The 12,982-nt window shown below is 51.6% G+C and overlaps 1 protein-coding gene across 1 annotated transcript; it reads left to right on the forward strand.

Moving 5' to 3' along the window:
• The first annotated feature begins 5,423 nt into the window (after positions 1-5,423).
• Positions 5,424-12,385, forward strand: BNIP3 (BCL2 interacting protein 3). Its single transcript, XM_085064572.1, has 6 exons — positions 5,424-5,537; positions 7,856-8,039; positions 8,750-8,834; positions 10,471-10,577; positions 10,666-10,815; positions 11,493-12,385. Exons 1-6 carry the CDS (start codon positions 5,501-5,503, stop codon positions 11,542-11,544), a joined length of 615 nt encoding a protein of 204 aa, XP_084920698.1. The 5' UTR covers positions 5,424-5,500; the 3' UTR covers positions 11,545-12,385.
• The last annotated feature ends 597 nt before the right edge of the window (positions 12,386-12,982 follow it).

The following is a 12,982-nucleotide window of genomic DNA, read 5'->3' on the forward strand; positions in this document are numbered from 1 at the left end:
TATTTGGATTTAAGAGCAGCTGCCAGCCTTTGCACTTGCTCCTAGTAACGGGGATGGAATCAGGCTACAGAATCATGGAATCACAGGCTGGTTTGGGTTGGGAGGGAGCTCAAAACTCACCCCATTTCACCCCCTGCAGGGACACCTCCCACTGTCCCAGGCTGCTCCAAGCCCCAGTGTCCAGCCTGGCCTTGGACACTGCCAGGGATCCAGGGGCACCACAGCTGCTCTGGGAACCCTGTGCCAGGGCCTCAAACCCTCCCAGGAACAATTCCTTCCCAGTATCCCATCTAAATTTCACTTTTTCAGTGGAAAGCCATTCCCTGTGTCCTGTCCCTCCATGCCTTGTCCCCAGTCCCTCTCCAGCTCTCCTGGAGCCCCTTTAGGCCCTGGCAGGAGCTCTGAGCTCTCCCTGAAGCTTCTCTGCTCCAGATGAACATCCCCAGCTCTCCCAGCCTGGCTCCAGGGCAAAGGGGCTCCTCTAGACTGACTCCAGCAGGTCCACGTTTTGTGGAAATCCACACCTGTGGAAGTGCAGGGCCAGGCATGGGCCAGGTATCTTTTATAGGAATGGCATTCCTGGGTACCATGGCAATGCTCTGAAGTCATGTGGAAGTGAGTGGTAAGCTGGGGAAAAGCAGGTGTTGCTCCAAAGCCCTGTAAGGTATGATTTGAGGATTAAATCACATGGACATGAAGCAGGTCTGTAACTCCCAGTGTGCTCTGTCCCACTGCTCCTCATACCTGAGGAAATATCCATTGCCAATATTCACCCACTGCAAATTCCCCTTTCCATCAGAAACAAATCACAAACACACATAAAATAACCCCTTTTGAGTACAAGAGACTTATAACAGCCCCACACTGCCAAGTTCTCTAGAAGCAAAGAGGATATGGGACATATTTGGTTGATTTTTGTGTCTTCCTGACATAAGAAACAGTGAAGGCTGGGAAGAAGACTGGGAACCATTCCCAGTGTATGTCCATGAACTGCTGACAGGAATGACAAAGTGATCTGAGTGCAGGGCTGGGAAGCAGAAACCTACCCTGGAGCACAGGCTCAGTTTTAGAAAGGAGAGTCTGGGTCCTTTTTTCCCCCTTGAACAATAGCTAAATATCTTGAACTTTCCATTGAAAAATCTTTATTTTCCCACTGTCCAATACTCCCAACAGTGCAGCACAAGTAACATGTGACTGCTAACCATATTCCTAGAAACCTGTTCCTGTTTTTGTGGATAACCACCCCAGTGCTCCTCCTGTCTCTTCTACTCGGTGGTTCAATTATCCTTTGCCAAAGGGACATGTAATGGCACTTGGAGACAACAGGACTGGCTGTGGCTCTGAGAGCTGTGACAACAACAGCTTTGGGATAAACGAAACGATTTTCTATTTTTAGAGCTGAATTGCAACACTTTGTGGGAGTTTGTAAGCAAAGCAAGTCACGTTGCAGGCAGTGTTGTAAGCGACCTACTGCAAGAGCCCAGCAGCAGTTTGCATCACTCAAAGAATTGGGGTTTGTTTTTCAGCTGGCAAGTGCCCAGGAGAAGCATTCCTCTGGCAGCTTCCATGGGCTGAGCTGCACAAAAATGGGAATGGGCTTTAAAAACTTGAGGTTAGTAAGTAAAGAAGTGCTGAAAGAATTTTCACGCTCTGCTTTTCCGATTCCCACTGGAAGTGGTCAGAGTTTCTTCCTCTGTAAGGCTGCAAAGCACCAGCAGCACCCTGGGTTAGGTTTAAACCCCATTTTGTGTCCTTTTCAGCTGTGCCAGCACAGTTCTGAGCTCCCTGTGACACCGAGCAGCAGGTCAGGCAGGGAACACCCTGTGCAAACACCCCAGAAATGGGGCACCAAGTGTCTGGGATTGCTGAGGAGTGTGACAGACATGGCCCAGGGCACAGCACAGCCCTGCCATGGCAGCAGCCACACCAGAGACAAGGTTTCTTTATTAACTCTCCAGATGGAACAAAATCATGGAATCATAAAGGGTTTGGGCAGGAAGGGACCTTAAAGCTCATCCCATTCCACCCCCTGCCATGGGCAGAACACCTTCCACTGTCCCACGTCAACAGCTGGGCAAGCAGAAGCAGCTCAGGACGGACCTGAGAGCAGCTGGGTGGTTAATGATGAACTTTATTCCAAGAAATGCCAGCATGAAATACATGTACAGTTCAATTTCCAGAGGCAGCCAGGAAGGTTAATGACCCTTGGTGGGATGGAGTTCTCAGATTTCAGTGGGGTTTGAGGTCTGTGTCTGCACAGGTGAGCAAAAGTCACAGAATCACTGAACCATTTGGGTTGGAAAAGCCCTCCCAGCCCATGGAGGCCAAGCTGTGCCCAATGCCCACCTTGTCCCCAGCCCAGAGCACTGAGTGCCACAGCCAGGAATTCCCTGGACACCTGCAGGGATGGGGACTGCAAACCTCCCTGGGCAGCTCCTGAGCACCCTTTCCATGGGGAAATTCCTGCTGCTGTCCACCCTGAGCCTCTTCTGGTGCAATTTGAGGCCTTTTCCTCTCATCCTGTCCCTGTTCCCTGGGAGCAGAGCCTGAAACACCCCCAGGCTGCACTCCTGTCAGGCAGTTGTAGGCACATTTTCCCAAATCAGTCCGGAAATTCCCACTGTTTTACATTGTACCTGCTAGGGAGTTGGGTGGATTACTTTGATTTTTATTAATAAGAAACCAAAGAAACTTCAATGAATATCATCAATTTTTAAACTAATGCGAGTTTATCACTGGTTTGGGATTACAAACATCTGCCTGAAATAGCTGTCCCTCCCAACTGGGCTGAGCCCTCACACCAGGCTGAAAACCAAGCACTGAGGTGAAGCTGTCTGAGCAGCAAGCATCACTTCATCCCCAAATCACCACCTTTGTTAGTCTGTGAAGGAGACGGGTCACTTTCTCTGGTTTAAAAGGAATTAATCAATACACAACTGGTCTGTGACAAGCAAGTAAATAAGATTAGAGCAAGCCCCAGCTGGGCAGAGGATCGCAGTACAACAAATCAATAACCCTTCAAAGACTTCATCCAACACAATTTACAATTTTTCCTGATCGCAGCACAGTGTGTTTCTGTCAATAAACCAAAACCTTGTGCCATCAAATTTTACATGAAAATAAAAGCATTCACCCACTGAAGGATGAAAGAGCAGCTGTGGCTGCCCCTGGATCCCTGGCAATGTCCAAAGTCAGGCTGGACAGGGCTTGGAGCAGCCTGGGACAGTGGCAAGTGTCTCTGCCATGGCAGGGGAGGGAATGGGATGAGCTTTAAGGTCTTCCAACCCAAGCCCATCTGCGATTCTGTGATTCCATGATTCTGTGATCCCCTCATCCCTCCTGAGCCAGGCAGCCCTTATGTGACCACAGCGCTGAGCCTCCTGCTCCTCACCCTGCCAAATCAGTACCGACTGCAGGAGAGGAACACATTCCTGGGAGGAGAACCTGCTGTACTTTCCCGAGGAACTGCTGCCTGTATCCCGTGCCCGGAGGAGGGGAGGCTGGTGGGCAGCAGAGAGCAGCAGAGCACTGCGGGATGAGCACCGAGCCCTCCTGCTCCCGCAGCCACGGAGCACAGCGCGAATAAACACACACACACGGAATCTGCTGCTCTGACAGCTACCCAAATAAAATTGGCGTTTTGCTCTGCCATGGACAATGCTTCCCTAAGCTCCTTAGAGCAACAGAATTGGGTTTTAATGATTCAAACAAAACACAAATTTCTCAGCAGATTTGCTGTGCTTGGGCACAAGGGAAGATCATTTAGGCACTCCCTGCTTGGAGAGGCTGATCTCTGAGGGGTTCTATGCCCGTGATCCCTCACTGTTCCTGCCCGCCGGGAGCAGAATGTCTGTGCCCAGATGTGCCCAGATGTGAGGCTGCCAGGGCCTCTGCCCCGGGAGCCCAGAGAGTCGCCCTGGGGTCACACAGGGACAAATCCTTCCCTGGCAGGGTTTGAGGCTCTGGCATAGGGTGCCCAGAGAAGCTGTGGCTGCCCTGCAAGTGTCCAAGGCCAGGCTGGACAGGGCTTGGAGCAACCAAGATGATCCTTGAAGTCCCTTTCAGCCCAAACTAGTTTGGGAGTCTATGGAATGGAAGAATAAAGTCCCACTTGCAGCTCTCTGTAACAAAATCCCAGAATAGCTGGGGTTGGAAGGGAGCTCTGGGGATCACCCAGTCCATCTCGCTGCCCAGGCAGGGTCACCTGGAGCAGTGGCACAGGAACACACCCAGGAGGGTTTGCATGTCTCAGGAGAGGAAGACTCCAGCCCCTCTCTGGGCAGCTGTTCCAGGGCTCTGTCCCCTCCTTGGGAAGAACATCTTCCTGTTAAGGAGAAATTTAGTGTGTTTTAGTGTCTGGAGATAAACTGAACTCCCAGAAGGCAGAAGACTGAGGTGTGGAAAAGGATGGACTGAAAGCCAAACAACTGACCCTGAAAATGTCTTCATGGGCTAAACCATTCCTCCTCTTTATCCAACATCCCATAGCTATGCAGAGTATAATGCCCACATCCATAACATCCTGACCTTTTCCTTCTGGGAAGGTTGCAAGGCAATATTCCTCACATTGCAGTAACTCACAGATAATTTACTGATGTATTTCACTTCGTGAAAACAATCCCAGCCAAGACAAAATAGCCTGCATGCTTTAATTAAGCAGAACTTTGGCTAAATAAAACCAAGTTTAATGCATTTGTCTATATAAAATCCAGGCAGTAAATCAGTATCTGCTTTCAAATCACAACCCAAGTGGTTCCCTCTGCCGAGAGCCCTGATGGCATCGCATCAATTAGAGAACAAAAGGAGAGGGGTTTATTCATTTATTTGTTATTATTTATTTTCTCGGGGCTGTTCTGTGCAGGGCTAAGAGTGGGACTCGATGGTACTTGTGGGCGCTTTCCAACTCAACCGTTCCGTGATTGCTATCACACTAAGGCCATGCACCATCCGCTGTCGGGGCTGCTTTAGCGGGCACAGGTTGGGATTTGGCAGCCCGACGTGTCTCCGGTGAACTCCCCTCAGTGTCCGAGTGACCGGAGAGCCGTGCGGGAGGCCTGAGGGCAGAGAGCGGGCAGAGAGCGGGCAGAGAGCGGGCAGAGAGCGCGCAGAGGGCGAGACATCTCCGGCGGGGGCCAGGAGAGAGCTCCTGTGGGAAGCACGGCGGCTGTCCCGTTTCCCCTGCAGAAGCACGGCCGCTGTCCCGTTTCCCCTACAGAAGCACGGCCGCTGTCCCGTTTCCCCTACAGAAGCACGGCCGCTGTCCCGTCTCCCCTGCAGAAGCACGGCCGCTATCCCGTCTCCCCGCCCGGCCTGCCCCGCTCCCGCCGCCTCCCACCCCGCCATCATGGCGGCTCTCCCTGCCCTCACGGAGCTCCGCCCCCGCCCCGCCCCGCCCCGCCGGCCAATAGGAGGGCGGTGCGGCGCTGACGTCATTGCGGCGGTGCGTGGAGCGCGCGGCGGGCGGCGCCGCGGTCAGTGCGTGCGCGGCAGCCCGACAGCCATGTCGCGACAGAGCCCTCAGGAGGAGAACCTGCAGGGTAAGGCCGCCGTGAGGGCAGCGGGACGGGCGGTGAGGAAGGGCCGCCTTGAGGGCAGCGGGATGGGGGCGCGGCGCTGCCGGCACTGCCAGCACTGCCAGCTGCACCATCGTGCGTCGCTTCTAGGTCGCGACATCGGTTGATCGCGACAGGCGATGTGTGCGCTGCGCTGCGGTGCATCCCCCGTGTCCGAGGGGAGAGGCGGGTGGCTGTGAGGAGGATCGGGCGGTGAGGGCTCAGGCCTGGAGAGGGAATGCGGTGCCGCACGAACAGCGGGATCGGGATCGGGATCGGGATCGGGATCGGAGGAGACTCGCTCTGCTCCGGGCAGCTCTGCTTCGCAGTTCCAAGGGATGTATCTGAAGGGAATGAAGCCTTCCCGTGCTGATGCGATACTTCCCGAGGGTGCTCTGTGCTCCGCATGTGTCCTGGGCTGGGATATCGCGACAGATCCTCTGTCGTGACTCATCTGTCCGGCTGCGCCGCCTTACGTGGCCTTTGGTCTGTTTGTGTTTCCACCTTCATAAAAACACTTCTTTTATCTTTAAATGATGATATCCCAGCCCGTCCCACGTGCTCCTGCACAGCCTTGCTCTGAGCAGTGTCCAGGAGGAGGAAAAGGGAAAATTGTAAACCATCTCTGCTGTCCTGCTGCTGCTGTACCCCCAACCCTCCCCATGCCTTATCCTGCATTCCCAGCGCTGTACCCAGCGGGACTGCAGCAGAGAAATTCTTAATTTGGGCTCCAGTGGTTGTGATGGTTCTTTGGTAACAGCTTGAGCTTCCATGAATTTTGGGGGAAAGGGTAGGGAAGGGTTTTTCTGGCTCTAAACACACCCTCTGCCACATACCAGGCGCTGTCACGTGGAGGGAAAATTCCCAAACAACAACAAACCAGCTGTGAAGGAAAAGGGTTTTTGAAAAAAAAAGTGTGTGTCTCTTCCAAAGTGGGTGGCCTGGGATGTTTTTATCCAGCAGGGTTTGTGGTGCTTTGGCTGTCCCGACGGTGGTCTCTGTATTTGGAAGGGAGATACTTGTGTTGTCCATGCACACGAGGCAGTGTGGCTTTGTGCTGTTCCCAGTTAATCTCGGCGCCCTCAGTCTCCTCCCAGCCAGGGTATCTGGGATATCTTTGCTCTTTGACGTTCCTACTTCACACTAAATCCCTGCATGGGTTTCTCCCCACCTGCATTCCTGTCGTGCTGCTCCTTCAGCCCTGGATGGCTGGGAAGGGACCTTGGAGACTGAGCAATTCCAGCTGTTCCAGCTGTGCCTTTATTCCCTGAGCCGTGCCCAGCGAGCAGGAGCAGCCCAAGCACCACTGTCTATGTCTCTCCTTTCCCTTCTTATTCCTTAGATGACCTTACCCACAATTCAGGGAATTCCCCTGTCCTGCCTGCTCTGCTCCCTGTGCACTGCTGTGGCTGGGGAATTCCACTGGCATTTGTGTAATTCATGTGTTTTCTGTCCCCTGAGCTCATTTAGGGGGGACTGGAGTGACAGGACACAGGGAACGGCTTCCCACTGCCAGAGGGCAGGGATGGATGGGAGATTGGGAAGGAATTGTTCCTGGGAGGGTTTGAGGCCCTGGCTCAGGGTGCCCAGAGAAGCTGTGGTGCCCCTGGATCCCTGGCAGTGTCCAAGGCCAGGCTGGACACTGGGCTTGGAGCAGCCTGGGACAGTGGGAGGTGTCCCTGCCATGGCTGGGGTGGCACTGATGGGATTTAGGGCCCTTTCCAATCCAAACCATTCCATGATTTACAGCTCCAGGCCCTGCAGAGAGCTGTCCCTGCCCAGGAGGGACAGAGGAGTTGTTATTCCCTCCCTTAGGAAAACAAAGCCCATGTGACCATGTTAAATATACTGCGAGGAGCAAACCCATGACAGCCCTTGCCACACACCCGCTGTTGCTTAACAGCAACACCTACAAATGGTACTGAAGAAGGCTGAACAGTCAGTCCCTGGGCTCTGGAGCCCAAAATAATTTCAATAAATGAATAACTCAACTTTGGCAGCAAAAGTCCTTGAGATTGTTTTGTTTGACTGCCACCTATAATGAGCAATAAAAATTGAATATATTCTAAAATGAAGGATCTGTACGTGCAGAGGGAAACACAATGTGCTAAGAGCTGCTTCCCAGCCCTGTGAGCCTTCCCAGCACTCTCCCTTCTCGCTGCACTTTGCATTCCGTGCTGTTTACAAGCTGGCAGGCAGGGCTGGCTGTGTCCCTGCAGTGTCCCTCCGGCCAGCAGCACCAGGGCCATGTCTGTAACCAACCCCTCAGCCTCCGGGGCTCAGCTGTCCCTTGTGCCGAGCAGGGTCCTGGGTGGAACTGCACTTCAGCAGCAACGGCAGCAGCAGCGGCAGCTCGGTGTCGGCGGGCAGCCAGGAGCAGGCGCCAGCCTCGCTGTCCATCCACAACGGGGACATGGAGAAGATCCTGCTGGACGCCCAGCACGAGTCGGGCCGGAGCAGCTCCCGGGAGAGCTCCCACTGTGACAGGTGAGCAGCTCTGCTGCCACACAGGGGGCACGGCCAAGGTCACCAGGGGCCAAGGACATCGGGGTGCCCCAGAGGCAAAGGCAGAATGCTGCATGTCTGTATTTACATACACTTGTGTATTTACATGTATGTTTATATTTACATGCATGTGTGTATTTACATGTGTGTCTATAGTTACATATATTTATTATTGTTATTATACATATATTCACTTATATTTACACACTTATGCATGTAAATATAAACGTGTATTTACATATGTGTGTATATTTACATCCATATGTGAGTTTATTTACATGTGTATATATACATGATATGTGTGTTTACATATGTGTATATATACATGATATGTGTGTTTACATATGCATGCATATTTATGATACGTGTGTTTACACACGTGTATATATTTATCTGCATGTGTGTATTTACATATGTGCATATTTACATGCACGTGTTTGTATTCACATAGGTGTGTATATTTACATGCATGGGTAATTACACATGTGTGTGTATTTGCATATGAGCACCCATTTACCCAGGGGTGTGTGTTACATAAGTGTGTGTGTTTACATATGAACACATGTATGTACACACATGTGCACTGACCCACCGAGCCCTTGGGCCATGGTCAGAGCTCCTGGGGTGGCTGCTGTGCAGGAATTGTGTCACAGAGGATTTCATTCTCTCCTCCCCTGTGTTTCCCTGCCCAGCCCTCCTCGCTCGCAGACCCCCCAGGACAGCCACAGAGCTCTGGAGGTCGAGAGCCACAGCAGTGGGGAGAAGAACAGCTTCCAGGTAAAAAAGGGAGCTCTGGCTCTCTGTGGCTCTTGGGGAATGACAGAGGAAGCTGCTGAAGCAGAGACTTCCATAGCTCACAGTAACCCTGGCACGTCCAGGCTGGCTGGGTTTGTTCCTGACATGTGGGGATATTTTGGTTTGGTCTTTCCAATCTGGAGCTTAGATTTTTCAGCAGGATTTCCCACCCCCTTTGGCTGCCAGCTTGGTTTCATTTCCTCCATCCCCCACCAATGTTTAAATGCACCTCCACCGGTTTAGTAGGAATTTTAAAAGTTATTTTGAAAGCAGCAAGAATTTCTAGAGTCATGCAAACATGGCGGCCAAAAATACACAATTTCCAAGCCCTGCCATAGCTTTGATTCCAGTTGTTTTAACAGTTAATACCAAACCTGAATACACTCTGCTTTGGAAAACTCCCTGTTCTTTCTGATTCTGTTTTGTAGGTTTGTTTACCTTGCAAGGAAAGTGAATAGACACATTTGAAACAAGAGGGGGGAAAGGAGGTACATTGACCATATTGTATCAATACAGGGCTTATTGCAGGATGACAGGCTGGAATCTGAAGCCTTCAGTGTAATAAATTAGCTTTTAATATGAAAAAAAAATATTTACAAAATATTTTGAGGAAGGAAGTATTTCAAGGAAGTGAATTTTTCTGCATTGTCTTTACAACTCCTGCCAGGCTCTGAGGACCCAGCTTTATGTTAGCTAAATATGGTACTGCAAGTTAATTATTACTGAAAATGATTATTTTTATATTTTCAGAAACACCCTTCAGCTATTTAAAGATCATTGTTCAGACTTTGAGAACAAATAACTCCAAGTTAGAAAGCCATCAGAATTTCAGCTGCCTGGCCAGTTTTATTTCCATGCAGTGTGTTTGTGCATGGAGAGCTGTTGGAATTCTGGGAGCAGATCTATTTTTATCCCAAGGCCTTGGCTGTGTGGAATGGAGCTGAGCTGAGCCAGGAGCTGTGCCTTACTCAGCATTTGTGCTGTAACTGCCCTGGGCTGGTGGCCTTGTTCTGTGACCAGCCACACCTGGCCAGGGTCACCTGGCTGCCCAGCAGGGCCCAAAGCCTGGGACATTCATGGGATCAGAATTATTCCCTGCTAGGAGCTGGACAAGGAGTTTCAGGGACATCTGCCCAGTGTCCATCAGAGCTGGGACAGGGCAGGAAATCCCAGTGCCCAGTGTCCATCAGAGCTGGGACAGGGCAGGAAATCCCAGTGCCCAGTGTCCATCAGAGCTGGGACAGGGCAGGAAATCCCAGTGCCCAGTGTCCATCAGAGCTGGGATGTCTGTCCAAGTGCCCAATGTCCATCAGAGCTGGGAGCTGGGGATATTTCTGGTCTGTGCCTAAGCATTTCTGGGCTCTGGGATTTCACTGCCAGGGCAGTCCTGTCTTAGGCACATATGGGATGTGGGTGTGGGATATAGGTTTTGGTCTTTGCCATTCACATCCTGCTCTGAAGATGCATCTCCCTGCTTCCCACCCTGATGTGGGAGCTGAGCACTTCCACAGGAGGGCCATGGAAGGGGTGGGGAGGTGAGTGTCAGAGCTGGCTGGGAAATGCTGCTGGGTGCAGAGCAGGAGCTCTGGCAGCTCCCAGCTGTGGCTCTTGGTTGCAGTCTGAGGAAGATTTCCTGGAGAGGAGGAGGGAGGTGGAGCGGCTGCTGCGGAAGAACGCGGATTGGATCTGGGATTGGTCCAGCCGGCCCGAGAACATCCCACCCAAGTGAGTTCTGCCCCAGCTGCTGTGTGAGCTCCGTGCAGCTCCTCCTTCTCCAGGCCCAACACAGCTCACATTTCTGCCCCAAATCCAGGGAGTTCCTCTTCAAACACCCCCGGCGCACAGCCACGCTCAGCATGAGGAACACCAGCGTCATGAAGAAAGGAGGGATCTTCTCTGCGGAATTCCTGAAGGTTTTCCTCCCCTCCCTGCTGCTCTCTCACCTGCTGGCCATTGGACTAGGGTAAGGTTCAACTGAACAAAAAAAGTAGATTTTTTTACCTGCTTGCTTTGGGGCCTGATTCCGATTCCCAGTTCCCTCTTTGTCCAAGAGAGCAGTAACTTTTCTCCATGAAGGGGGAGAGGTGGTTATTCAGGAAGTGCTTCCTGCCTATCGTATTGCTAGATGGTTGAGGTTTTCTGGTTTTCTCACTAGTTGGGAATTTCTCAGAACAGTTAAGGGGCAGGGAAATGAGGAATTCTGTACATTGGAACTGTAGTTACACAACACTTGGCTCCACTGGAGATGAGACTCTTAATCTCACAACTAACTGCAAAGGAAAAAGCTAGTATTTAACAGATTTTAAAATGACACTGACATAGATTGAATAATATTTAATATTATTTTAAATTATTTAATGGAGGGATGGGGGATGTGTGACTGTCCAAGACAATTAAAGTGATGGAAGTTTCCTTTCCAACATCAGTGTGGGGGGAAGTGCTGGTCCTGGAGCTGGGCAGTGGTGCCAGAGCAGGCTCAGAGTCACTGGGATTTGGCTCCAGAGCAGTTCTGTTCCTCATGGTTCCACTGCCAGTGCTGCTCCTGCTGGCGATTCCAGAGGCAGTGAGCTTGTAGGAAATGCTCCTTGCTCAGTTCTTTGCACTGAACCAGCCCTGGCTGACTGAGCTGCTGACCCACAGGATTTACATCGGGAGGCGCCTGACCACCACAGCTTCCAGCAGCACCTTTTAGAGGCACCTGGGAGGATGGAAGTGGAGCGGAGCAGCCTCAGCTGGGCGCAGGAGGTGCAGAGGGGAGCTGGTCGTGGCGCCGTGCTGTTGTGTCCTGTCGTGTCCTGTTCTAGTTTAGTCCAAAATGGGGAGGGAGACGCTGCAGCTCCCGTGTCACATAGAGCCTTCTGGATCAATCCCTAGAGCACGTGGCAGATGCTGTAATGTCCCTTAGTGCTTTGTAGTGAAGTACCTGAGAATTAGAGCAACTCCGTGTTTCAATCAACGCCAGCTTTTAGCAGCCCGTTTGATGGGCCATGTCCATCCTGCCTGCTCCTGTGCCCCTGGGTGGCAATGGCACTGCTCCTGCAGGTGGCAATGTCACTGCTCCTGCAGTCCCACAGCGAGGGATTGGCCCAAACTACGAGTGGCCTTACAGATTGATACGGGAATTCCCAGGAGCTGTTGCTTAGTTCACTTTGGTGTGAAGTGTAAAGTGTTGAGAGACGGTGGGAAGAGATGAGCACATGGGTAAAACTCCATCAGTTTGTCCTAGTTCAGAGGTAGAATATGGATTTAGTGCCTAATAAAAGCTGCTTTTGCCAGGACATTCATTTAACCCCTAGAAGTTACTACAAGTTCTCTGCTGTACCTACTGCAGGCTGTCGCTTCACAGGCTTTACCTGTCCCTTAGAAATCTGCACCTGACCCCAGCCCTGGGGGATGAACCCCAGGGTGGCTTCTCCTTGGTTTTTACTGATGCAATGCCTTTCCCTTCAGTGATTTTACCTTATTTAATGAGAAAATGAATGTTTGCCAAAATACCATGTTTTATATATTTAAATAAAAAGGTTCCTGGTGAACTCAGAGTTTCCTCATTCCTTTTTCTTCAATAATGACTGGAAGGGGCTGATGAGGCTCTTGGCCTCCACATGCCCTGACACGGAATTGGGAAGTTTCCATTGAAAAACATCAGACAAACCTCAGGCATGGCCCTGCTGCTGTCACCTGCACTCGCCACACATGGGTGTGATGCTCCTGAGCTGCAAATCATGGAATTGTTGAGGCTGGAAAAGCCCTGTGACACCATTGAGTCCAACCATTCCCAGCACTGCCAAGGCCACCAGTGCCCCATGTCCCCAAGTGCCACATCCACGAGGCTTTTACATCCCTCCAGGAATGGGGACTGAACACTGCCCTGGGCAGTGCCAGGGCTGGACAGCCCTTTCCAGGAAGGAATTTTTCCTAATCTCCAACCCACAGCTCTCCCCTGAGGCTGGAGCCCAAGCCAAAAGCAGAGGTGGATCAGAGCCCCCAGACGCTCTGGTGGCACTTGTGTTTGCTGTGGGACAGAGCAGCAACTCACTGCTGAGCAAACATTGGGGGTTTTCAGCACTGCTTTGGCTGGAGATGGAAAAGGGTGGAACTACAGTGTCCCTTTGTCACTGGCATTGTCCCCC

Source organism: Lichenostomus cassidix, chromosome 6 (genome assembly GCF_008360975.1).
Source record: "Lichenostomus cassidix isolate B80296 chromosome 6, HeHo_3.0, whole genome shotgun sequence".
In the NCBI taxonomy this organism is placed as follows: domain Eukaryota; kingdom Metazoa; phylum Chordata; class Aves; order Passeriformes; family Meliphagidae; genus Lichenostomus; species Lichenostomus cassidix.

What these genes read in the sequence shown, in the direction of transcription:
- BNIP3 (XM_085064572.1), top strand. Translation starts at nt 5,501, where the DNA reads ATGTCGCGACAGAGCCCTCAGGAGGAGAACCTGCAGG. An exon ending in TCAGGAGGAGAACCTGCAGG is followed by an intron (nt 5,538 to 7,855) that starts GTAAGGCCGCCG and finishes TGTGCCGAGCAG; the next exon opens with GGTCCTGGGTGGAACTGCAC. An exon ending in CTGCTGGCCATTGGACTAGG is followed by an intron (nt 10,816 to 11,492) that starts GTAAGGTTCAAC and finishes GCTGACCCACAG; the next exon opens with GATTTACATCGGGAGGCGCC.